This window comes from Mytilus edulis, chromosome 8 (assembly GCF_963676685.1).
Source record: "Mytilus edulis chromosome 8, xbMytEdul2.2, whole genome shotgun sequence".
In the NCBI taxonomy this organism is placed as follows: domain Eukaryota; kingdom Metazoa; phylum Mollusca; class Bivalvia; order Mytilida; family Mytilidae; genus Mytilus; species Mytilus edulis.
Genome location: NC_092351.1, coordinates 23,859,274 through 23,883,656, shown reverse-complemented (window position 1 = coordinate 23,883,656; position 24,383 = coordinate 23,859,274). Strand labels below are relative to the sequence as shown.

Sequence of the window (24,383 nt, the reverse complement as noted above, 5' to 3'; positions counted from 1 at the left end):
ATAGTTTTTAGGTTTTCTATGTTAATAAACTCAACATTTACAAATATTTCACTAATCAATATGGACATGCACGATTTTGATGATGAAGAATTTGAAAAAATTATCGGAGAAGAAATTGAAGAGTTTTATTGCTTATATTCTTTATATTCGCTTATTTGTTTCTCTGTTTGTTTTTTTTTGTGCATAATCAGGCCAATAGAATTTTTTTCATACATGAAATGGATTTGCTAAAATATGTTTAAGGCTGTAAGGTGACCTATAGTTGAAAACTTCTGTTTCATTTGATCTCTGGTGGAGAGTAGTCTTATTGGCAATCATATCTTCTTATTTTTATATTGAATTATAATAAATGTCTTGTGTAAGGAAACAAATAGTTGTAATCTGCATGTATAATTGAGGTTTACTGCTAACAAATCACTTGTTGAATTGTTTACTGAAAGTCCGGTGTCAAATGTTTCATTCATTTCAAGAAAAAGAAAATTTTATAAATTTCCCAAAACAAATCCGTCAGACGCCAGAGCAATCTCGGACCAGGTTGAATTTTTAAAAAAAGACGGTGTACATGTAATCTGTGTTTTAATTTGATACATACTAATGGAGAGACAATCACGGGCGTATAATTATCCACCTCTTAGTGCTTAAAACAATTTCTATAAATATGTTAAGCTACATTTTACGATCGAGAAAACTATTAATACTTGTGTTACACTCGATTAAAATTTACAATCTTTAACTTAAAATTTGAGTTATCAGGCGCCATCAGGCACACTACACGGACATCAAATTATTTTCTGCAAACACTCTACTTCAGAGTCATGTAATCTGCATAATCCGATATTTCCCGATTTCCTAGTTCTAGTGATAAAAACATATAAGACAAAACTAAAAATAATCTTACCTTCTTTCCAAATACAGTTATTTTTCTTTTGTCATTCTGTTAAATATGGACCGATTTTTAAGATTGTTTCAACTGTAGTCTTTAATTATTGAATAGAAACAGGTGTGGTTATTCATGTAGCGATTCGCAATTAGCCACGGGAGTTTCCGTGTTTATTTACATTGGTAGGTATAGATTAGACCCTCGATAACAGATCACGTGATAAGATCAGTTTCTGTAAACTACACACGCGAGGGCGGCATCACAGATACCCCACAAAGGAGTTATCACATACTTGACATACTGAGTCGGAACCTTTTATTTTCCTAAAGAAATCAGTGGGGTGCGAATGAGCTAAATTTTCGTTGGAGTTCCTGTCAATATAATACTTCCATGTTCATACTAAGTAAAAACCAAAAAACAAACATTTGATTTAATCAAATTGTGGACAATAAACTTTATTTTTCAAAGGATACTTATAGCAGCGAAGAAATAGGGTGGACTAATACAATTTATTAGCAAAAACTAAGAAACTGAATCAATGATAAGATATGTTTAGGTGCATATACCATTACATTTAAATTTGCATTATTTCTCAGTATGCAATAGTCTGATGTCAAGTTTATAAGGAATCAATGCAATTAACAGAATGAAATCAGCAACACACCTGTGTAAGCTAAAAACAGAAAATCACCCCATGCTTACATTACTTTTAATGCATAAGGATCACACAAACAATAAACTGTTGTTGAGCAAATTAAAAAGTCTTAATGTCAGATAATTCTTATGGAATGTAAATCTGCAAAATTAGCACAAAAAATTCTCCCTGCATATTTTACAGGTGTATCACTTGATTTTGCTAAATTTATACAATTTATCTGACCTCAGTTGGAGGAACATAATTGCCTAGAGTATATAAAAAAGAAGATGTGGTAAATCACTGAACATGGTTATGTAAAATGCAATATTGAGCATCTAATCATTAAAATACTTGTTTATGGCCTATGCTATGTAGGGTATAGAACCTTCACCAAATAGTTTATAGCAGACTGGCGAGAGATTAACCCATGTGAGCTGTAGCTAATGTAAACAGATTGGTCAACCAGTCCCCTACACAAGAAGTCCATTAAATATTGATAAATATAATAGCTTGCTAACTGACACAATTTAAAAGTCTGTTCTTAAATTGATTGATGATGTAGTAAATGCTTGTAAAACAGTCTCACACAGATCACAAGCTTATTACCGGTAAACCACAACAGTTACTTTGCAAGGGAAATAACTCATGATTTTTTTTCCTAATTATCATAGAATCTTTAAGCGTATATATTTTGGCATTAAAGTCTAAACAATTACCTTTAAGTTTAATTCATGTTAAAAAGCAAAAACTTCCCACAGTTACTTGTGTTAAAGTGTTTACACTTTTAGAAATAGCAACTGCAATTTTATTTTCCATTATTTCTGTGACATTAGTTTACCAGCAGTTTAAGTACATCTGTGAAAGTTCATCATCCAATTGGGTATTCAAGATTGTTAAAACCCCCCTACTAGTAGTATCATCCAATTATAGATCATAATGAAGTTAATTTTTCAGCCTTGAAATACTACTTCCAGCAACAACAGTCAAAATACTGGTTTTAAACAATAGGAATTCAGATTTTTTTTATTGAAAGGCAATGAAAATATTGTTCTATAGGATGTGGAGAAAGGTGATGAACTTTTACTTGTATATATATATATTACGCCTGCGTGATATTGATTAATGATTAGGGAGAGTTAGTAATATTTTGGGATAAAACATTCAGGGAAAGTCATTTTACACCAACATATTTGTATGGCATTTTTTTACATCTGATAAACACACTGATTTGTTAATACAGTTTGTGTTTCAATATTTTGTAACATATCAAATGTGATGTATGTGTGTGTGTGTGTGTGTACTGCAAATTATATTTACTTACGCCAATCATCATGTACTAATGAAAAATTATTGATAAAATAAAATCAAGAAAAATTTAAGAAATAAATCACAAGTTGAAATTTGATAATCTTGAGGGAAAGTACACAAAAACTGTTGATTACAAAGAAACTAATTTAATTTTGCACAATGTCCGTCTAGTCAGGAACATTGTCAGTGCTTGAAATTAATTAGAACTTACTATTTTTTTATCATTTCAAAAATTTTGTGTAAGATGACAGATCTTGATTTTATTCACTATTTATCTTGACTTCTGGCAATTGAGGGCTAGACATATTGTACAAGACATTTATATTTTTTTTGTTGTTAAAAACTCCATGTTGACATCTAGATCAAAATATATATGGATATTTGTATAGCTACCTTGTTATTGTCTCATTAACAAACATCCAATATCTCATTTGAATCATATCTTTTAAAAAAATGTATAAATCATCAATGGGAACAAACCCTGAAAATTTAGTTTATAAAAATTTAAATACTGAAAACAGAATGAACCCTAAATTAAAAAAGCAACTACAGTCTTAGGTAAAAAGTGTATCACCACTCGGAAATTCCCCTCTATATTTCTTATAAAAACATAATTTTTGAAACAATGTAAAAAACATAATTCACGTCCCATTTTGATGAATTTTATTTATGCAACACATAAATGTGTTAAGTGTTTTGATAGTTACAAGTAAATATTAGTATATATCATTACTGAGAAATCATTATTTATATGCTTGTATATGAAACATATTGTGGAGTTTTCAAATGATGAAACACTTTTGACCCTTAACTGTAAAAATATAAAAATTAAAATGATATTCAAATTTTTACCTGAAGGTGCTGAAAAATTGTGGATGTCAAAAAAATATCATTTATATGATAATACATTATGATGATAATAATCAGTCATCAAGACAATTACAACAGAAGAAGGATGTGTCTGTAGACATGAATGTCCCTGCTCCAGCTTTGTAATTTTCTAACTTAAAAAGGGGCATGTTTCTAGAACAGTAAATGACTTAAAACACAAATTTGAACTGTCAGCTAGTTTTGGTTCTAATTAGCATTGCATTTGAGTTTCATAAAATTTGGATGCGTAAAACTTAAGTTTAAGTATGATATGAGAGGAGTACATGTATAATTAAACCAGAAGTGACTGCTTATCAGGTCTGAAAATCATATATAATAAAAACTGAACCCTGTGTCTCGCCTACTTTTGCTGTTGTCTATGGGGAAAAAATTATTAAACATTTTCCTCTAGATACTATCTTTTGATTGTAAGAAGCTTCTGTCAAAATTTGGATAAACTCCAGGATGGTTTATTAATCTAATAAATGTTTTTTAAACTTTAATTGCAGATTGTATGTAATGTTAACTGGAATAAAAACTAAGTCCATTTACAAGTAAAATAGGGAATAAAAACTAAGTCCATTTATAAGTAAAATAGGGAAAAGCAGGAATTTTATTTTTACAAAATTTCCTTCTAAATTTTAGCTTCTGATCATAACAAGCTTCTGTCATAGTTTGGTACAAATCCAGTATAGTTTAAGAAAGTTATTCAAATTTTTAAAACTTGAACCACAAAGTGAATGCAATGTTAGCTGGCAAAAAAAACTAAGTCCATTCATAAGTAAAATACAGAAAAAATGTTGTTTTTTTTAACAAATTTACTTCTGGATACTATCTTATGATCATAAACAAGCTTCTGTCCAAGTTTGGTAGAAATCCAGGAACGTTATTAAAGTTATTAATATTTCAAAAACTTTAACCACAGAGTGAATATTTGTGGACGCGGACACCTCCAACAGAATGTAGAATGGCTATGTCTGTTTTTTTTCGACTAAAGTTAAAGGCTCAACAAAAATGAAGATGCATTAAGAAATGTCGTTTTTTTACAATGTTTGTATGAAAAGTTGAATAAATAATAGTTTTCGTGTGGTTTAAATGATAAGTAGATCTGTACTTATACCATCATCTTTACGACAAGTGATTATTCAAGAGATATTAAAACATTAAATCTTACCTGCTTTGATTACAAACTCTTTTCCACTTAGTATATGATGGAGTAATGTTTTCATCTCAAATGGACTCAAATTAAGTAGATGGTCTGAGGCTTCATCTCCTACAAGGTACATTAAAAGTAAAATAACAAAGATACCTAACACTGAAGAAAATTCAAAACTGAAAGTAATGTAATCATATGGCAAAATCAAAAGCTCAAACACATCAAATGAAGGATATCAACTTTTATTTTCCTGACTAGGTACAGACATTTTATTATGTAGAAAATGGTGGATTAAACATGTTGCATTTACTATTAAACTGAACATCAATAACCATACCTAAAAGCATTAAAATACAATATACGACCAAGAATGTGTAAAAATTATAGGGATGCGCCACCTGTACTATCATTTTCTATGTTCAGTGGACTGTAAAATTAGAAAGCTCATATTATAGGGAACATGTGTACAAAGTTTCAGGTTGATTGGACTTCAACTTCATCAAAAACTACTTTAACCATAAACTTTAACATGAAGCGGGACAGACAGACAAACAGATGCACAGACCAAAAAACATAATGCCCCACTGTGTGTGTAACATTTTTACGTTGTGTTTCCGTTGTGTCGTTTGTTTTCTCCTATATTTGAGTGTGAATTCACATTACTATAAGATGTGTCACGGTATATTTCTATCCCAAATTCATGTATTTTGATGTTATATTGATTATCCTCATCGGATTTTGTCTAATGCTTAGTCATTGCTATGTGTGTTACATTTGAATGTTGTGTCGTTGTTCTTCTCTTATATTTAATGCATTTCCCTCAGTTTTAGTTTGTTTTCCCTGATTTTGTTTTTTGTCCATAGATTTACGATTTTTGAACAGCGGTATACTACTGTTGCCTTTATTTAGAGGCATAAAAAATATGCAAGTTTTACAGAAAATCATTCAAGTAGTTCTTATCTAAGCATAAAAGAAATATCTTGTTAATTCAGGATCAGTTTTATAGAATATGGTCTGGCCATAAAGATTTTTTAAACACAATAATGTTTAAATGTCACTTTAATATTCCAGATTCAGCTTTTATATCAAATATAATTTTTCTAAAAAATAAGCAACCAAACCACCTCCACCATGTGTGATTCTATCTTTTCTATTTAAATAATACCAAGACTTTGCATCATATTGTCGTGCGTGTCAAAATGTGTTTGATAACAACAGTATATATCTATTAAATTGTGTTTGATCTCATCTAAACTTTTGTTTAAGTTTGTAGACACATACCAGTAAAGTGAGCATATTCATATATTTGTGGAATTATGCATGTGCAAGACAACTTTCCCATAACCTTTTTCAAAAGAATCTACAATTCCATTTTTACCTGAGTCTCCCAAAAAATCTGGTAATTCTTCTGCTGATATATCTTTAAATATGGTATATATACTATTCATTTTTAAAATTTATTACATATAACCCTATAGTTGTGTCTGTACAGTCATAAATGCTATATAAACAAGAATGTGTCCCTAGTAAACCGATGGCCCATCCCCAATATCATTTTCTATGTTCAGTGGACCGTGAAAATGGGGTAAATACTCTAATTTGGCATTAAAATTAGAAAGATCATATCATAGGGAACATGTGTACTAAGCTTCAAGTTGATTGGACTTCAACCTCATCAAAAACTACCTCGACCAAAAACTTTAACCTGAAGCAAGACAGACGGACAAACGAACGGTACGACGCACAGACCAGAAAAACATAAATGGGGCATAATAAATAGGGCATAAAATAATCTGAAACACTTTAAATTCAGAGAAGCCTCCAAGAATGAAGAAGTAATGTTTCTGAAGAATGTTTATGTTCTGAAATTGTTCATGGTGGGAAGGAAGAAGGCATTAAAAATAATTAATTTTGAGTGGTTGCATTTTCTTTAAATAATTGTTAAAATTATATGTAAATTGAAAATTTTATTCTATAAATAAAGAAGTTATTGGGATGTTTTCAGCCGTAAATATGAGAGTACCTGGCAAGGTTCTTTGTTCACGGACCTCATATAATGTGGATTCATTATTGTTCGTTGGATGCCAATTTTCATGGATTTCATGGTAACACCAAAACCACAAATTCAAATGTCCAACGAATTACAAATTGTGTATAGTTGTTTATGTAGACTTTTGAAAAACCACGAAATCAAATCTCCACGAAAAGGCAAGTTTTACTCAATCTACGAAAATTGGTACCCACGCAAATAATTGAATCCACAGTATTTAAAAGAAGCAATACAAACCTGAACATTTGAGAGTTCTGGCCAATTCTGAAGCCATCACTTGAATTATAAGACCAACCCTCAACCTCAACATTTCTTTAAATAACTTAGGTTCTGTTCTTATAAACATAGCTAGATATATCAGCAACTCCTGAAAGATATTCATTTATACACTTATATTGAGTATCTTTTAATTTATAAAATAAATTTCAAAAAATTTAAAGTAACCTACAGTAATGTAAGCCTACCAAACTAATAAAAGCTGTTAATTCTAGACTTGTTTCATAGCTTCAAGCTAAAATTGCTACTAGTTCATTTTGATTTTCTTGCCTGGCGATCACTTTGGGATACAAAACAACATTCAAACATTTCATCTTATAGTAGACTTTTGTTGCATAGCAAAGCAAGATTCTAGTTTGTGGTCTATTCTAAAACAGTGGTAAAATACTGTTCTCAGGTTAACACGACGGGTGCCACATGTAGAGCAGGATCTGCTTACCCCTTCCGGAGCACCTGAGATCACCCCTAGTTTTTGGTAGGGTTAGTGTTGCTTATTCTTTAGTTTTCTATGTTGTGTCATGAGTATTATTGTTTTGTCCGTATGCCTTTTTCATTTTTAGCCATGGCGTTGTCAGTTTATTTTTGATTTATGAGTTTGACTGTCCCTCTGGTATCTTTCGTCACTCTTTTAAGTCTCTTTCAACCAATTATGCAACAATTTATCATTGAAATTTTCAAACAATACTGTTTTCATTTATGAGAAGATCCATGATTATTAAAACAAAAGCATTTATATTCTTTTTTTTTTTCTTCCTTTTTTTTTTTTTAGCTCTGTCTGTATATTGCACATGAAAATCAGTTGGTTTGCAGTAAAACTTTTATGAAAAACACCATCTGATCATTCATTTTCAATTATACCAAAAACTTTCAAAATAGATTTCTGAAGCATTTTCAATAGGCATCTATCTAGACATCCTCTAACCTGAGTCAATGAAGCTGTACTTAAATCTTCTCCATAAACCTCAAATATAATAGTTGCTAACTCGTCTGGTGGCAGGGGTCTGAAAGTATATTTTCACTGGTAAAAGCAATATTATTTCTTCTTAAAATGATAATATTAATAAAAAGAAAACATTTATGAAAAGCATTTAAATTTGGTAATAAAAGTAACAACTTCAACATATATCATTGACATACCTCCAACTTATATATGGAAGCAGTGATTCTAAAGGTAAAAACGATATATATCTATATTCATATTAACTGGAAAAAATTAAATTAAATATATTTAAAGTACAGAAAACAATGTAATTGGGTTTCTAAATTTATAAATTTGCCTCTTAACAGGCAGTTACCTACATAATGTAAATTGATAGTGCCTTTAATGGAAACGTAATACATTTGTATGTTAAAATGGAACAGTTCAATATCATATCCATGTATGAACATAGATCGCTCCGTTTACAAAGCACATGCACCCCTTTTTTGGGAGTTGTGAGGGTACAGTGGAAATTGTGTACACTCCCTATCAGGATTAATGGAGATGTGTCATTAAAGTATTTATAATGTTCAATATTTACAAGGACCATCCCCTACCCAACACCAGGGATTATTAAGACACTGGGCAGAATCTGTTATTATGGTGGAGGAAGCTGAGATACTCAGAGAGAACCATTGGGCTGCTCAGCTTGAACAGACAAGATATCAGCAGATTGATCTCCAGGTCAAAGTCAGGAGCAACAGAGGCCCCAATAGTACCATAAGTATTATAAGTATTATAAACTCTGAAACAATGTACAGCAGGTCACTTACGCTGTGATGACTTTCTCATTAACTGATGGTAAACCAACAGACAACTGTTTCTGTCTAACTAACAAATCTGTAGCAGACTGAAAGAGAAATTATATACATGTATATGCAGGTCACACTCTAGCAATGTATTTCCTTGAAATTTTGTATGGATGAGTGAAGGTAAATAGAATATAAAAACATCAGCTTACAGTGATATCTAAAGGACTACAAATAACATCAAAGAAACACCATATTAAAATTATGAATTCAGTCTATGAATGAAACATCATGGAAAAACTCCTGATAATAATCTATGAATGTGTTAATAAAGTTTTATTGTATTTGTCAGATTGTAATGAGTCTTTAATTTTCTGTAAAAAAAACCCAACAATTTTTTATTTTTTTTATTTCCTACAAAAATTACTGAACGTGTAAAAAGAGCTTTTATGAAGTAACCTGAATTTTAAACTAGTCAAAGAAATTGGTGATATACACATTTAACATAAATTTAAAAAAAATTGAATTGCACATGTGAGAGTGCTAACAAAACTGGCAGGACGGACAGAATTATGTCCAGGATTTAATGTGCCCTGCAATGCATCTCGTGGGAGGCAATTGACTATCAAAATATACTAACTAAAGCCAGTTCTTCCACTCGTTTCTTTAACATTCCAGCTGTATGTCTAACTAACCACCATTGTTTCCAGTGTCCTGCCTAGAATTAAATCAATAGAGTATAAAGAAAAGAGATACATTGAAGACCTGTTGGTGACCTTCTGCTGTTGTTTTTTTCTATGGTCGGGTTGTTGTCTCTTTGGCACATTCCCCATTTCCATTCTCAATTTTATCAATGACTTTACAAATATGTTTACTCCACAATTATTTATAAAACTTCACCCATGGCCTTATGAATGCAAATGCTTATTTTTTTTACCTATATATTTCATAAAACATTTTTTTCAGGTGTTGAAACATGCAGAATTATCTGAATTTTTTGTTTTTGTTTGTTGATAGTTTAAGTATCAGTCATTTTTGTTTTCATTGCTTATCAGATTCAAATCATTTGAGAAAAACTATTAGAGATTGGAAACCAATTTTGGGACTTATGGACAGCCCTACAGACAGACATAGTTAAAACTTAATGCCCCCTCAAGTTATGCTGGGACATACAAATCACATTAATAAATGCATAAGTAGAATGTGTCCAAAAGTACACGGATGTCGCATCTGCACTTTCATCTTCTATGTTCAGTGGACCGTAGAATTGGGGTAAAAACTCTAATTTGGCATTAGAATTAGAACCAGATGCTCCGCAGGGCACAGATTTATACGACCGCAGAGGTTGAACCCTCAACGGTTGGGGCAAGTATGGACATAACATTCAAGCTGGATTCATCTCTAACTTTGGACTGTGATTAAATAGTTGACACAGCATAGGTTTCTGACACAGAATGAATGTGGTCTAATGAACTTAAAATATTTGTTTGCCTTTGAGCAATTCACTATGCTGTTGAATATTAATCCTCTCAAAAAAATGTTTGAAGAAATTTTCTTTTTATTTATGAAATCTGAAATGAGAAAAATTTACCCCCCCCCCCCATTTTTTTTTCACATCCCCCTTTCCCTTTTTCCAAAACTTATCTCAATTCAAATTTCTAATGGAGTTTGCAACAATAACTACTCATTTAAATACATCATAAAATATTAAAATGTTAAATAAAGTGCTTGTTATCACTGAATGGTAAAGATTGAAAACTGGGCCAATAATAAAAAATCTAAGTACATTTTTAGATTCAGCATATCAAAGAACTCCAAGGATTCAATTTTTGTTAAAAAAAATCAAACTAAATTTTGGACCCTTTGGACTTTAATGTACACCAATTTTGAAAAGGGGACCAAAAATTAAGAATCTACATACACAGTTAGATTCAGCATATCAAAGAACCACAATTATTCAATTTTTGAGGAAATCAAACACAGTTCAATTTGTGACCCTTTGGGCCCCTTATTCCTAAACTGTTGGGACCAAAACTCCTAAAATCAAACCCAACCTTCCTTTTATGGTCATAAACCTTGTGTTTAAATTTCATAGATTTCTATTCACTTATACTTAAGTTATGGTGAGAAAACCAAGAATAATGCTTATTTGGGCCCCTTTTTGTCCCCTTATTCCTAAACTGTTGGGACCTCAACTCCCAAAATCAATCCCAACCTTACTTTTGTGTTCATAAACCTTGTGTTTAAATTTCATTGATTTCTATATACTTATACTGAAGTTATTGTGTGAAAACCAAGAAAAATGCTTATTTGGGCCCTTATTTGGCCCCTAATTCCTAAACGGTTGAAACCAAAACTCCCAAAATCAATCCCAACCTTCCTTTTGTGGTCATAAACCTTGTGTCAATAAATCATAGATTTCTATATACTTAAACTAAAGTTATAGTGCGAAAACCAAGAAAATGCTTATTTGGGCCCTTTTTGGCCCCTAATTCCTAAAATATTGGGACCAAAACTCTCAAAATCAATCCCAACCTTCCTTTTGTGGTCATAAACCTTGTGTTAAAATTTCATAGATTTCTATTCACTTTTACTAAAGTTAGAGTGCGAAAACTAAAAGTATTCGGACCACGACCACGACGCCAACGTGATACCAATATACGACCAAAAAATTTTCAATTTTTGCGGTCGTATAAAAATCATATCATAAGTTTCAAGTTGATTGGACTTCAACTTCATCAAAAACTACCTCGACCAAAAAGTTTAACCTGAAGCAGGACAGGCAAACGAACGAACGAACAGACGGACGAACGGATGCAGACCAGAAAACATAATGCCCATTAATGGGGCATAAAAAATTGTGAATTTCCATTACTCACCTTCTCATACAATTCTACAAGTAATTCTTTAAGTGTACAGTCTTTACCACCAACTTCTGTTTTCCAATTAGGGCCACTGTAAAATAAACCAGTGGCAATCATTTTAACAATTCTGTTACAATTCGAAGAACTACTAATCACTTTTATGAAATAAAATTTAAATAGTACCAATAGGTTAACAATCCCATTAGACATTAAAATTTGTTAAAAGTTTCATTGATTGTCTTGGTTTAAAAGTTGCTAATACAAAGAACTGGGTTGGGACAGACAGATGAACAGACAGATTGATTGACAAACATTCACAAGAATCACAATATCATGCTGCTTTAGTCAGAGGCAGTTATAACGGATATTTTATGAAATCAAAACTTAACATGGTCTGTATTTTTATCCATGAAAATTTAAAAAAACAATTCACATTTGATCCTCAAAATATCATTCAATAAACATATGAAGATAATGCATAATATCAGCTTGTTCATGTAACATGACTATACTCACTTCTTCATAACAAGATAATGTATATTATCTTGTTATGAAGAAGTGAGTATAGTCATGTTACATGAACAGGCGGATATTATACATTATCTTGTTATGAAGAAGTGAGTATAGTCATGTTACATGAACAAACTGATATTATACATTATCTTGTTATGAAGAAGTGAGTATAGTCATGTTTCATGAACAGGCGGATATTATACATTATCATGTAATATGACTATACTCACTTCTTCATAACAAGATAATGTATAATATCAGCCTGTTCATGTAACATGACTATACTCACTTCTTCATAACAAGATAATGTATAATATCCGCCTGTTCATGTAACATGACTATACTCACTTCTTCATAACAAGATAATGTATACCGGTAATATCAGTTTGTTCATGTAACATGACTATACTCACTTCTTCATAACAAGATAATGTATAATATCCGCCTGTTCATGTAACATGCCTGTACTCACTTCTTCATAACAAGATAATGTATAATATCCGCCTGTTCATGTAACATGCCTGTACTAACTTCTTCATAACAAGATAATGTATAATATCCGCCTGTTCATGTAACATGACTATACTCACTTCTTCATAACAAGATAATGTATAATATCCGCCTGTTCATGTAACATGACTATACTCACTTCTTCATAACAAGATAATGTATAATATCCGCCTGTTCATGTAACATGACTATACTCACTTCTTCATAACAAGATAATGTATAATATCCGCCTGTTCATGTAACATGACTATACTCACTTTTTCATAACAAGATAATGTATAATATCCGCCTGTTCATGTAACATGACTATACTCACTTCTTCATAACTAGATAATGTATAATATCCGCCTGTTCATTTAACATGACTATACTCACTTCTTCATAACAAGATAATGTATAATATCCGCCTGTTCATGTAACACTTCAGTATGATTCAGTTGTTCTATGAGCTCCTGTTGGTCTACACTCTCTTCGTGAGTAAAGCCAAACTTATGACGTGTTAAGATAGGAGAACCTACAGGACTAGGTGCTCTATCACATTCCTGTGGCATAGGATGTAGTCCTCCCTTTAAATGATGTAACAAGTGGTCTTCACGTTCTTCAATAAAAATGTAAAAATTAAATTTACAGCAGTGCAAATATATATTTGTATATTTGGATATATTTAATCACAGTTTTTTATGAAAATATTTTAATTTGTAATTAAGAACTTCTTTCTGGTTTGACTGTGTTTTTTAAACATGTATAAATTCAGTCTTCACGATGAACTGTTAAATCTACACGCCCAGAGCTGAATTTTTTAAATATTTTAGTTAAATTCAGATGGCCTGTAGATATGATTTTCACAGGCCCGAGAGCAATTGTACAAGCCTGGGCTGCCACTCAGCGTGAAGACATATGCATCAGACTTTGATTGATTTTAGAACATTCAAATATAAATACAGATGCTATTTGGTCTGTTTTGTAGGGTTCTTATGACAATTCTTTTTTTTTTTAACAATTAAAGACTATCCGTAGAAAATACTACAACCTGAAATAGGTTCACACATGTATTGATATTCATGATATTAGGTCGATTTCTATCCAACACAGCTCATATATTTTTAATCATTATTATACAGATACATTATGTAGTAGCTGAAAGAATTTGTGATGTTTTTCTTTTCTTCATATAATAAACAAATTACAAGCATTGCAGACTCTTGATATATCATTAATAATAATAACAAAATTAAAGAACCTTTTAGTGAGCACGCTCACATACCCCACGTCCCCACATTGTCATTGGAGAAATTAAATAAGTGTAAGAAAAAATATTGAATAACAATTTCCTGTCAATATGCACATCTACATAGTATGTCCTTATTATCTACAAAATTTCATGAAATTCTGTTGTGTGGTTTCAGAGGAGTTGAGATGACAAACTGTTGCAGAAGTACATTGAAGCAAATAAGTTCAAAGGGGCGTAACTCCTAGAGAAAAAAAAATGAATCATAATTGCCTGTCGATATGCACATCTACATAGTATGTCCTTATTATCTTAAAAAGTTTCATGAAATTCTGTTGTGTGGTTTCAGAGGAGTTGAGATGACAAACTGTTGCAGTAGTACATTAAAGTAAATATGTTAAAAGGGGCGTAACTCCTAGAAAAAATATTGAATCGTAATTTCCTGTTGATATGCACAACTACATAATATGTCCTTTTTATCTAAAAAGGTTTCGTGAAATTCTGTTGTGTAGTTTCAGAGGAGTTGCGATGACAAACTGTTGCAGTAGTACATTAAAGTAAATAAGTTCAAAGGGACATAACTCCTAGAAAAAAATTGAATTGTAATTTTCTGTTGATATGCACAACTACATAATATGTCCTTTTCATCTAAAAAGGTTTCTTGAAATTCTGTTGTGTGGTTTGAAAGGAGTTGGGATGACAAGAAACAGGACTGACGGACAGACGTTGCGTGGGGTATAATAAGTCTATTTATCAGCAGTGGTTTTGTGTAATTTTTTTATGGTTAGATGATGATTTTATGATTATATGTGATTTGCAATGAGAACAAACTCAAAAGAAAACTCAAGTGCTCTTACAGACAAGGTGAGCTTACAAAACAATAACACACAAAACATACCATCTTGTGGCGAGGAGGGATCACCAGGACTTGTGCTTCCATCTATTAGTAAAACCACACAATAGTTAATATAACAGCTAATTCAAACATGCTCAGTGTATAACACAAAGAGACTGCAAGATGACATTATTAAATTTTGACCTAACTTTTGGTTGTAAAGTTTAGACCTATTGCCCTTCCCATGATTCAATATATTTTTTCAATAGTGTTATTCAACACCCTTTTTTCACTAATACTTCTTTAACTTAATGACCAAAAACTATTTGTAAAAGGATCAAGCCATTATTTGAATGAGAACATAAATTACCATAATGTATCAAAAAACTCAGTTTTGAATAAGTTAAATTTGATGTCATACTGGTAGTCTCCTTGTTTATTTCAAATCTATATCCTAAAACCATTATAAATCAATCTTTAAAACCATTAATTTAAAAATTACATTCATATGCATTTACACATTTCAAAACAATATCATATTTGACCAAAACTTTGTAGCAGGATCAATTTAGAAGCCAACCAACATATGTTCATTGACATATTCTTTTTGTCACTTTCAGATAGTTTACTCAAAATCTATATTCATCTTTCCGTCATACATTTTGAATAATAATCTATAGAATACAAAAACGTTTAAGACAAATTTTATTTTTTAAAGCTAGACATAATCAGTTATTGCAATCTTGTGTAGTAGATTCAAATATATATAAAAACCAATTAAAACACAATCAAAGTCTTGAATATATGGAAAAAGTATTTCTAATTAAGTATACCGGTTTACCTATATATAGCATGCTTAGTTCTGAATATTCGATTACATAGCTACACCTAAAAAAAAACTGAAATAAAGCTCTATATGGACTTTTAAAATAATGATAAAAAGATCTAACACTGACATGTCTTATTCTACAAGTAACCAATTTATATTTGCCCTATATTTGGGGAGTAATTTTTCAAATTCAGATGATGTATTCCCTAGAAACTTAGAACTAATTCTTTTATTTTTAAAAGTTGTCTGATAAAACATTAGCAGGGTGGATTAAAAAATAAACAAATCACACCACATCACACATACCATTGACTATTGGGAAAACAATGATTTGTGACAGTAAAACACACGATATACTGCTTGTAATATATAGTTATGAATGAGCTGTTTAAGATGAATGAATATCATGTGAAATGTTAGAAAATATATCACTATAATACATGTTAAAACATGCTAGGTAAAAAAATAAATTCAATACTGTGCCTTAACATTTAATCATGATTCTTCATTCAATAAAAAGAGCTTACAGCTATCAACATGTAAAGAAGTAAATACAACCTTTAACCCTTTACTTACTACAATGTGATCGGTTGATTGTTGTGTTTAACCAACATGAACAAGTTAGGTTTTGATCAAAGTTTTACACATCATTTTATCATTTGCATGATTTGGTATTCAAAAGCTCACCAAATCTACCAGACATTTTCCAAAGGGATTTTTTTAACCATGTAACACCAATGGTCAAAACTATGCCTTTGATTAAAAATGGTAGTTAAGTTTTTTAAGCTGTAAATTTTTTGGTAAAAAAAAATGAGTTGTACTGAATTGTAATCTTCTTATATGAAGAAAAACAAAAGAATTTATTTCTTTATTTGAAGATTTACAAAATCCATAGATTGTACTATCTGCCTCTGTGTTTTTTTTATTATTAGCCTGTCCCTTAGCAGTAGGGTTTGTTTCAAAACAATCAAACCAAAGAATGTTTGCTGAAAAATCTTGTACCATTACAAAGTATGTCTAATATTACATGGTGATGATGCAGTTCAAGATTTCCAGTGAACATTTAATTATGATCCATTCATCTTCCATCAATTTTAAATCATTCTGTTGGAACAACTTAAATTCATGCAATCTGTCAAAATGTACATTAGCATCATTCAATTACAGGTATACTAAAAATACCTGCAGGTGTGTGCATCAACAATAAATTCAGATATAATTTTTTCCCTTTTTTTCTAAAAATAAAAATCATAATCAAGCAGAAACAAGTTGACATCAAGCAGTTGTAGTCCTATTTCAGATAGTATTCAAGTTTTGAATCCTATTTTGAAACGGTAACATCCAATTAAAGGCAAGTTGATTTCAGGGGAGACAACTATATATTCAAAATAGGATTCTGATTTTTTTTTTTAATAGAAATATTTTTGTAGAAAAGCTGACAAGTTAAGACGTATAATGACACATTTTAAAATTAAAAATCAAAAATATTGTTTATTTCACTTTAATAAGATATCCAATGACTATGGCATTAAACTCTGAGGTATCTTTGATTCACTGAAAGCAGGACAGGAAACCTAACATCACTTTTGGTTTGCTTTTTAAATGGTAAGCTGGTAATCAAAGCATAAACCATTTCATACAGCTTTTTGTCATAAGAATTCTATAATTTACTAAGTTTTCTAATAAGATCTTAAAATAGCCCTTAACACTCAGAAATCTTAACCTAAATAAGTAGAATGTTGACTATAGCCTAAATCTACTCATAACAGAATGTTATTTAAGTTTTAAGTTTACAGGGATTAGATATTTGTGAAAAATTATGGTTTAGACATAGTAGGTTAACTATAGTATTGTAGTATTGTAAAGTAAGGTAGGGAAGCTCTGTCAGTATAGTACATTTAAAAAAAGATTCAAAAGAAGCACTGTAAAAAAGTCTATATACTAAATCTGTGAAGAATCATTCTAGTGAAATTAAGGCACAATAAAGGTTGTAAAACAAGATACTGTAAATTCAGAAATTATTGCGTGCTTTAATATTCCGATTTTGACATTTTAGACAAAAAATGCGTTTTTGATTTTTGCGATATTGAGAATAACCTGGTTTAATCTTATAAAAAAAAACACTCAAAATGTGATTTTAAATTATTGCGATTATTACTCTGTCTCATTTTTCGCAATAATAAAAACATTGCAATAATTTCTGAATTTACAGTACTCATTACCTGTCGAAGTTGAACCCATCTGAAATCTTTGCAGATGGTCTTGGAGTGCTCAAGAAAAAAATAGGTAATATCTAAGCACTCTTTGTGCATTTCCCATTATAACTTAGAACACAAGATCTGTTTTAAAGTTTTATTTGTGGTCTGTTGTAACAACTTTTGCATGATATAATCAAATTTACATATCATATTTTAGAAATTCTTTGTTTTAAAAATCACCAAAAATTTTAGTAACTTTATGAATTTATTTCTGCCCTAGATAAAGGATTTATCTAAAACGGATATTGATATTACTAATAAACTTGTAAATTGGTAAAAAAAAAGAAAAATTAGATAAACAAAAAATAAAGAATTATATGCAAGCTTAAGACCCAGAATAAAGTCTGAAAGCTGACAAAAAAAATTAAAAATCCCCTCATTAAGATAAAATATTCTTATATCATGCAAAACTATATTGATTTTTTTCTACTTTGTATGTATGAATGTTTCTATTCTATTTTATGAATTTATTATTATGAATCCATAATAAATCATATTAACGTTAAATCTTAAAAAAGCAAAAAATTATCAAATATAGTACATGTAGTATTACACTATACATAATTTATCGGCAAAACATAAATGACAAGCAAAATAGTCAATTAATTTTCTTTCTTTTTTTCTGGCAAGCCTCTTAACCAAAATTACTTTTTAAGTTTCTGGTCTTTGAAAGCTAGCTCTAATAAGATAATTTTTTTATGTCAAATACTTTTAAACGCATTTGTTTCTTTCTGGCACTAAATTGTTCATTTAAAGTGTGAAATCCATAAAATGAATTATTATGGATAAAACTAATAAATTAAAAAGTATAAAATAATAAAACTCAAAATCAAATTTAATTAAATATCTGGATTATAGAGTAGCAGAATGGAAAGCTACAAGTTTTAACAACCACCATGCCGTACTTGTATAATGCTTATAGCTTAAACATAAAATCTAAATCTGTGTAGTTTGAAACATATTAAATCTGATTTTGATCATCTTGTGCTGAAATCAAAACAAAATTACAAAAAGCATTGCTGAAAAAATGTTTTTTAAATAAACAACATAAGCCAAAATGCAGGACAACAGAAGTTTGTTATTTGCCAGGCATACAATGTATTTTTTTATTTCTGTTAGAAGTCTCTGGAAGCTTAATTAAAAGATGACGAAAAATAAATTTTAGTTAAGTTTATGTTTATAAATGCACTGAAACATTAACAGGAAGACAATATTTTATCCATTTTACTAGCAAATTCAACTATGTGTTCACAAATTCAAGGTATAGTCCTATTTCACAATTGAAATCTGAAAACTTGTACCCAAGAAAACCCAAAAACCATTGGCGAAAAAAAAACTCTTTAACACACTGAAAACATTAGATAAAATTTGTATCAATTAAATATACAATAAAATTTAAAAGGTAACTATTTTAATTGACATAAACAAGTTCAAAGCCTAAAAAACAACAGAGAACCAAAACACAAAAAAATAAATAAACAAGAAAATCTGAACTACAACAGTTTGAACAAAAACCTACTCGAAAATATATCTTCTATTTCTGTAAAAAAAAAGGTTTTGTTAGTTGAAATTGAAGATGCATGTTAAAAAGTTCCAGCACAGAAAATCAAAATCAGACTTTTGACACTATTTCATATAACAATACGTTCATATAAATACATATAAAATGCATGAAACACAGAAGGGATATTTTTTATTCATTCCAAACTACACAATTACGTTTAAAACTTACTCGACTTTTTCCTGTCTATTTGAAATACAGTAATACTATTATACTCGTCTAATAAATAAATGTCAACAACTGTTCCCAACTTTTTCTATGGCTATTTCTTTTCTCATGACAGTAAGAAATGAAGTGTGATATGTCCAAGAGATGCTTACACTTGGAATGAACCTGACTCAATCTCTAGCGTTTGTGGTAATTTTTATATGCATATTCTGATATATACACTGTAAGTCTGAATGTCATGAGATAAGACATTGAACTGAAACCTTCTTCCATAGTCTAGCAGATATTGTTGCAGTTCATGTTTTCAATTCAATAAAAATGTGGGTTCTGTTTTAATTTGTAACATATATTACATGCAGACTAAAGTGCAGTGACCTTTAGTTTTTAACTTCTGTACTTTATTTGGTTTCTGGTGAAAAGTTGTCAAATTGGTCATCATATATTTTTAAACATCTTCTTACTTTTATAAATGTAATTATATTCACTTAATATATAAATCCATTTACAAATGAAATTCACTTGTTGCCAGTATCTGTTGAAAAAAGAATTGAATGAAATAAGAAAACAAATTTCTGACGTAAATTCATAGATCTGTGTTACTTTTAATGTTTGTATACTCAGTATTTTTTTAAGGTTTAAACCGAGATATGTTGATTTGTTATTGGTCATATGCTATAATTTATTTCGTCAAATTTTATGCATTTGCATGTGAAACATCCAACAAAATCTTTCCTAAAGTGAGTAAACTAAAAACACCAAAAGCTAAATAGAAAACTTATACAACTGTCCTTAATACTTCTACATATTTAAAACCTACCTTGAATATTTTCTGGGTCTACCTGAATTGACCTTGACCTTCTAACACTACCATGTACAGATAGATTTTTTCTAGAAATGTGTCGTCTCTTCATTTTGTTACCAAAAGATAGTAGTTTTGGTCTTGATGTATGACCTGCTAACCCCTTCATAATCTTATTAAGCTGCACCTCTATAAATCATAGAATTAAATCAAAATTCAACAGATAGTTTTGTTCACACAGTATTGTCAATATAATTGAATTTTATGCCACTGTCATACAAGTGAGAGGTTTAGCTAGCAATACAACCAGGTTTAATCCACAATTTTTTACTTAGGAAAATGTCTGTATGTACCAAGTCAGGAATATTAGTTGTTATCCATTTGTTTGATGTGTTTGAGCTTTTCATTTTGCCAATTGCTTTGGGACTTTCCATTTAGAATTTTCCTCTGAGTTTTGTGTTTTTGTTATTTTACTTTCTAGTATGAAATATCAATTATAATTGCACGATAATTTCTAAAATTTTCAATCAGTCTGCTAATTTTCTCTGTTGTATTGTATCACATTTTGTTTTAGAGCCTTTTTATATCTTACTTTACAGTATGTGTTTTGCTCATTATTGAAGACCATATGGTGACCTGCAGTTATCTACACCCTTGTCCCGTGGTCTTTTTTAAAATAGTGGATAGTAATCTCATTGGAAAACAGTGCACATCTCATTTTTATTATATTAGCTTGCTTATGGTTACTAACATTTTCCAAAGAGTATCAAATACATTGTACAACAATATAATCTGTAAAATACTTGGACAGGAAAATTTCACACCTTTCTGGTCAGAGATGACAAGCTTGACATATATTTGGATATACCAAAAAAATAAACAAATGTTTATAGTTGAAAACTACATCTTGGCCTGTAGATGTTTATTTGTGGGTTATTCTGTTGTAAATTTGCTATTCCTCACGTCCTTTTTTTCGTATTTACCTAGCTCTTCAGTTTTAGATTTTTTGTAGATGTACAGATGTTTTGGATTTTTTGTAGATGTACAGATGTTTTGGATTGCTCTTTCGTTGAAGCATTTCTCACTTGTTCTTTTTAATAATCTTATAAAGAATTAATATATATGGTATTAGTAAATATATATGGTATTAGTAAATAAAATTATATCTTATCTATAATATTAACAAACCTTGGGTAGAATCGTCAGGCAAAAAACTCAGCTTCGTTACACAAGAAGTTGTTAAAAAATCTCTCAGTTTTCCCATGTGTACCCTGAAATTATTGTATATTAATAAAGGCATAATCTGATTTTAACATAAAGTAAAATCTAATATCTGATTTAATGTACAAATTATCTAGGTTCTGTAAAAGAAAAAAAGTCCCGAAATTAAATTGTGCCAGATGTTGGAACAAACAGAAGTTGGGACAAATCAAGTATCCTTTACACAGACAAACATAATAATACAACTTGACAATATAGATCCTGACTGAACATTCATGGAGCTTAACAAGAATTAGAGATATGTAGTTTTACATTTGTACATCTTTATTTGTCTCAAACCACCTTACTTAAGGCAGTCTACTGATGCAAGAGATAAATCCTCGTTAGCAAGTTCATCATATAAAATATTAGCTTAGTTTCTTTGTATCTATTAACCGAAACACTGTCTTTATTTAATATTTTTCCTTATATCAAAGAATTATCAAGTATGATAAAATGAAAATTAATTTCAAAACAGAATATATCATAAACATGTATAATGAACTGGATGGGATTTACAGAAAAGGGAATATTTGTCAAAAAAAGACCATAAAAGGCCAAAAAAAATATGAAGAAAAATTGAGCCTAACAATTAATGAATAGAGAAATGCAAACCCCCTCTGGACCCTCATATATAGTGAACAAATACCTTGTTCCAGCTATATAACCACTCTGTAATTTCTTTATTGTAGCCACTAAGGCAGTTGGTAGGTTCTGGCTGGAATCTGAAATCCACAGATAACAGTTATAATTGTGTGTCTAAAACCAAACCTGTCAAAGTGCATAAGAAAAATGCTTCTGCCTTATTATAATTAATAATAGTTTAAATTTCATTTACTGTTTTGTCACAAAATTAAATGGTTTGATAAATTATTTTTTTTAGATTTCCATATTGTTGTATCTTTCTAATTTTAACAAAAATACATTTTCTATTCATTTAAACATAATTTAATTTTGGATGTTACATGTCTTCTGATTGGCTGACGTTATTTTGTGCGCCCATACACATAATTTAGTCATGTGACTGTGACGTCATCAACGTTTTTTCATGGTTTTCTACGGTTTAAAATGGAATTTAGAATTAAATTATAAGAAATGACTGTAATATTTTTTCTGTCTATTCAAAATAACATAAAAAATGTGGTGCACACTGTTAAATAACCCACTACACGCGTCATACAGTGTGCACCAAATTTTTAATATTATTTCTTCATAAACAGAAAAAATATTACAGTCATTCCTTAAATAATTAAAATAGCTCCAATGCACTAGTTTCGAATTAATGTATTTCGCATTGCAATACTCATCTGTAGTATAAGTAATAGTTTTTTCTTATTATAACAGGTTCTATTTCTTTGTAATGAAAGTTAAAATGTAAATGTGTTTATTAATATTAAATGAAATGTTTTAAATCCGACTTTGAAATAAAAATATTCAGCTTGCACATTTCTTAATTAAAATTTCCTCTTTTAAATATTGATCTTCACATCTTCATGAAAAAAACAAATTTGTAAGTTTCCTGTTAAAATATAAAAGAGAGTATACTGTTTTTTTAAATTGCAAATGTTTTCTTTGTAGTTTATAGCTATATTGCTATTTGATATATATTAACTGAGAATACATGTGTGTATACAATTTATACAGAATACAACCTATGATAAACTTAAATTTAGATTTTAAAGATACATAACTACATTACTAAATATAATTCATGCATGTTTATAAGATCATTAAGTAAATGAAAAATAAATATCAGCTCAGTCCTCAATTTGAATATTTTAACAGGAAAATCAAATGCTAGATAAGAGATGCTGACACAAAGCACTACTGGATAAAAAATAAGCTTGACATTCACCATGCACCATGCAAAAACAAGTAGGTTATTCTCTTCCATATAAAATAATAAAATCATTAATCAGCAAGTCAGCAAGTACATTTGCGGTTACAATTGTTTGATATTTTTGGCAGAATATTAAAATAGCAAAAAGTGGTGCGACAAAAAAAGCATTTATTCCTAGCATCATTTTCCAAAATTAATGATTTATTTAAACAATTCTTGTTCATTCAACAATATACACATATGTTTCATTTCCTCTTATTATTATTAGTCACTTTCCTGCTAATCAAAAATTCTCTAGCTAATACCTTCTCAATTTGTCATAAATAATCCTTACTTTGCTTAACCATGTGCAGAGTAATCCTTGAAGCATTTACTTTTTTAATTTTCACCAATGAGTAACTACAGTTTGCAATATTTCTAATAAGTTATCACTGAAGTTCCATCATTGCAAACTTCTTAATAATACAATTGAGCTAATGTTAGGTAAAACGTAAGGATGAATAAACTCAAAGTGTTAAATAAACTTCTAAAGACCACTGTCTCCTGGTGAGAGATTTTCTCTCAGAGTTGGAGACCCATTGGTGGCCTTCAGCTGCTTTTTTCTTTGGTCAGGTTGTTGTCTCTTTGACACATTCCCCCATTTTGATTCTGAATTCTTTTCTGATTTATATACTCATTGTAAAACTAAATTTGATCTACAGTTATTAAATTCCTTAAAAGGGATATTCCTTGTTGATTCCAACAATTCTAAGATAGCTTAAATTTTCAATAGATACCTGGATACAATGCATATTAATTAAATCATGATGAAAA

At 30.0% G+C, this 24,383-nt stretch overlaps 1 protein-coding gene across 50 annotated transcripts in view; it reads right to left on the bottom strand.

The window, feature by feature from the left end:
• Positions 1-24,383, bottom strand: part of LOC139485133 (probable phosphorylase b kinase regulatory subunit alpha) — a 68,786-nt gene that overhangs the window by 6,885 nt on the left and 37,518 nt on the right. For 5 of the 50 annotated variants that reach the window (XM_071269288.1, XM_071269289.1, XM_071269285.1 and 2 more), the window contains exons 17-30: positions 22,380-22,455; positions 21,659-21,741; positions 20,489-20,659; positions 19,675-19,689; positions 17,907-17,954; positions 14,919-14,960; positions 13,168-13,390; positions 11,785-11,860; positions 9,546-9,623; positions 8,930-9,006; positions 8,100-8,178; positions 7,139-7,268; positions 4,870-4,968; positions 2,839-2,853 (exon numbers count right to left, since the gene is read on the bottom strand). In XM_071269288.1, coding sequence (XP_071125389.1) covers positions 2,839-2,853; positions 4,870-4,968; positions 7,139-7,268; positions 8,100-8,178; positions 8,930-9,006; positions 9,546-9,623; positions 11,785-11,860; positions 13,168-13,390; positions 14,919-14,960; positions 17,907-17,954; positions 19,675-19,689; positions 20,489-20,659; positions 21,659-21,741; positions 22,380-22,455 — 1,212 coding nt within the window. Of the gene's footprint in view, positions 1-2,838; positions 2,854-4,869; positions 4,969-7,138; positions 7,269-8,099; positions 8,179-8,929; positions 9,007-9,545; positions 9,624-11,784; positions 11,861-13,108; positions 13,141-13,167; positions 13,391-14,918; positions 14,961-17,906; positions 17,955-19,461; positions 19,483-19,674; positions 19,690-20,488; positions 20,660-21,658; positions 21,742-22,379; positions 22,456-24,383 lie in introns of all 50 variants that reach the window. The other 45 variants (XM_071269316.1, XM_071269319.1, XM_071269318.1 and 42 more) reach the window with 19 other exon arrangements.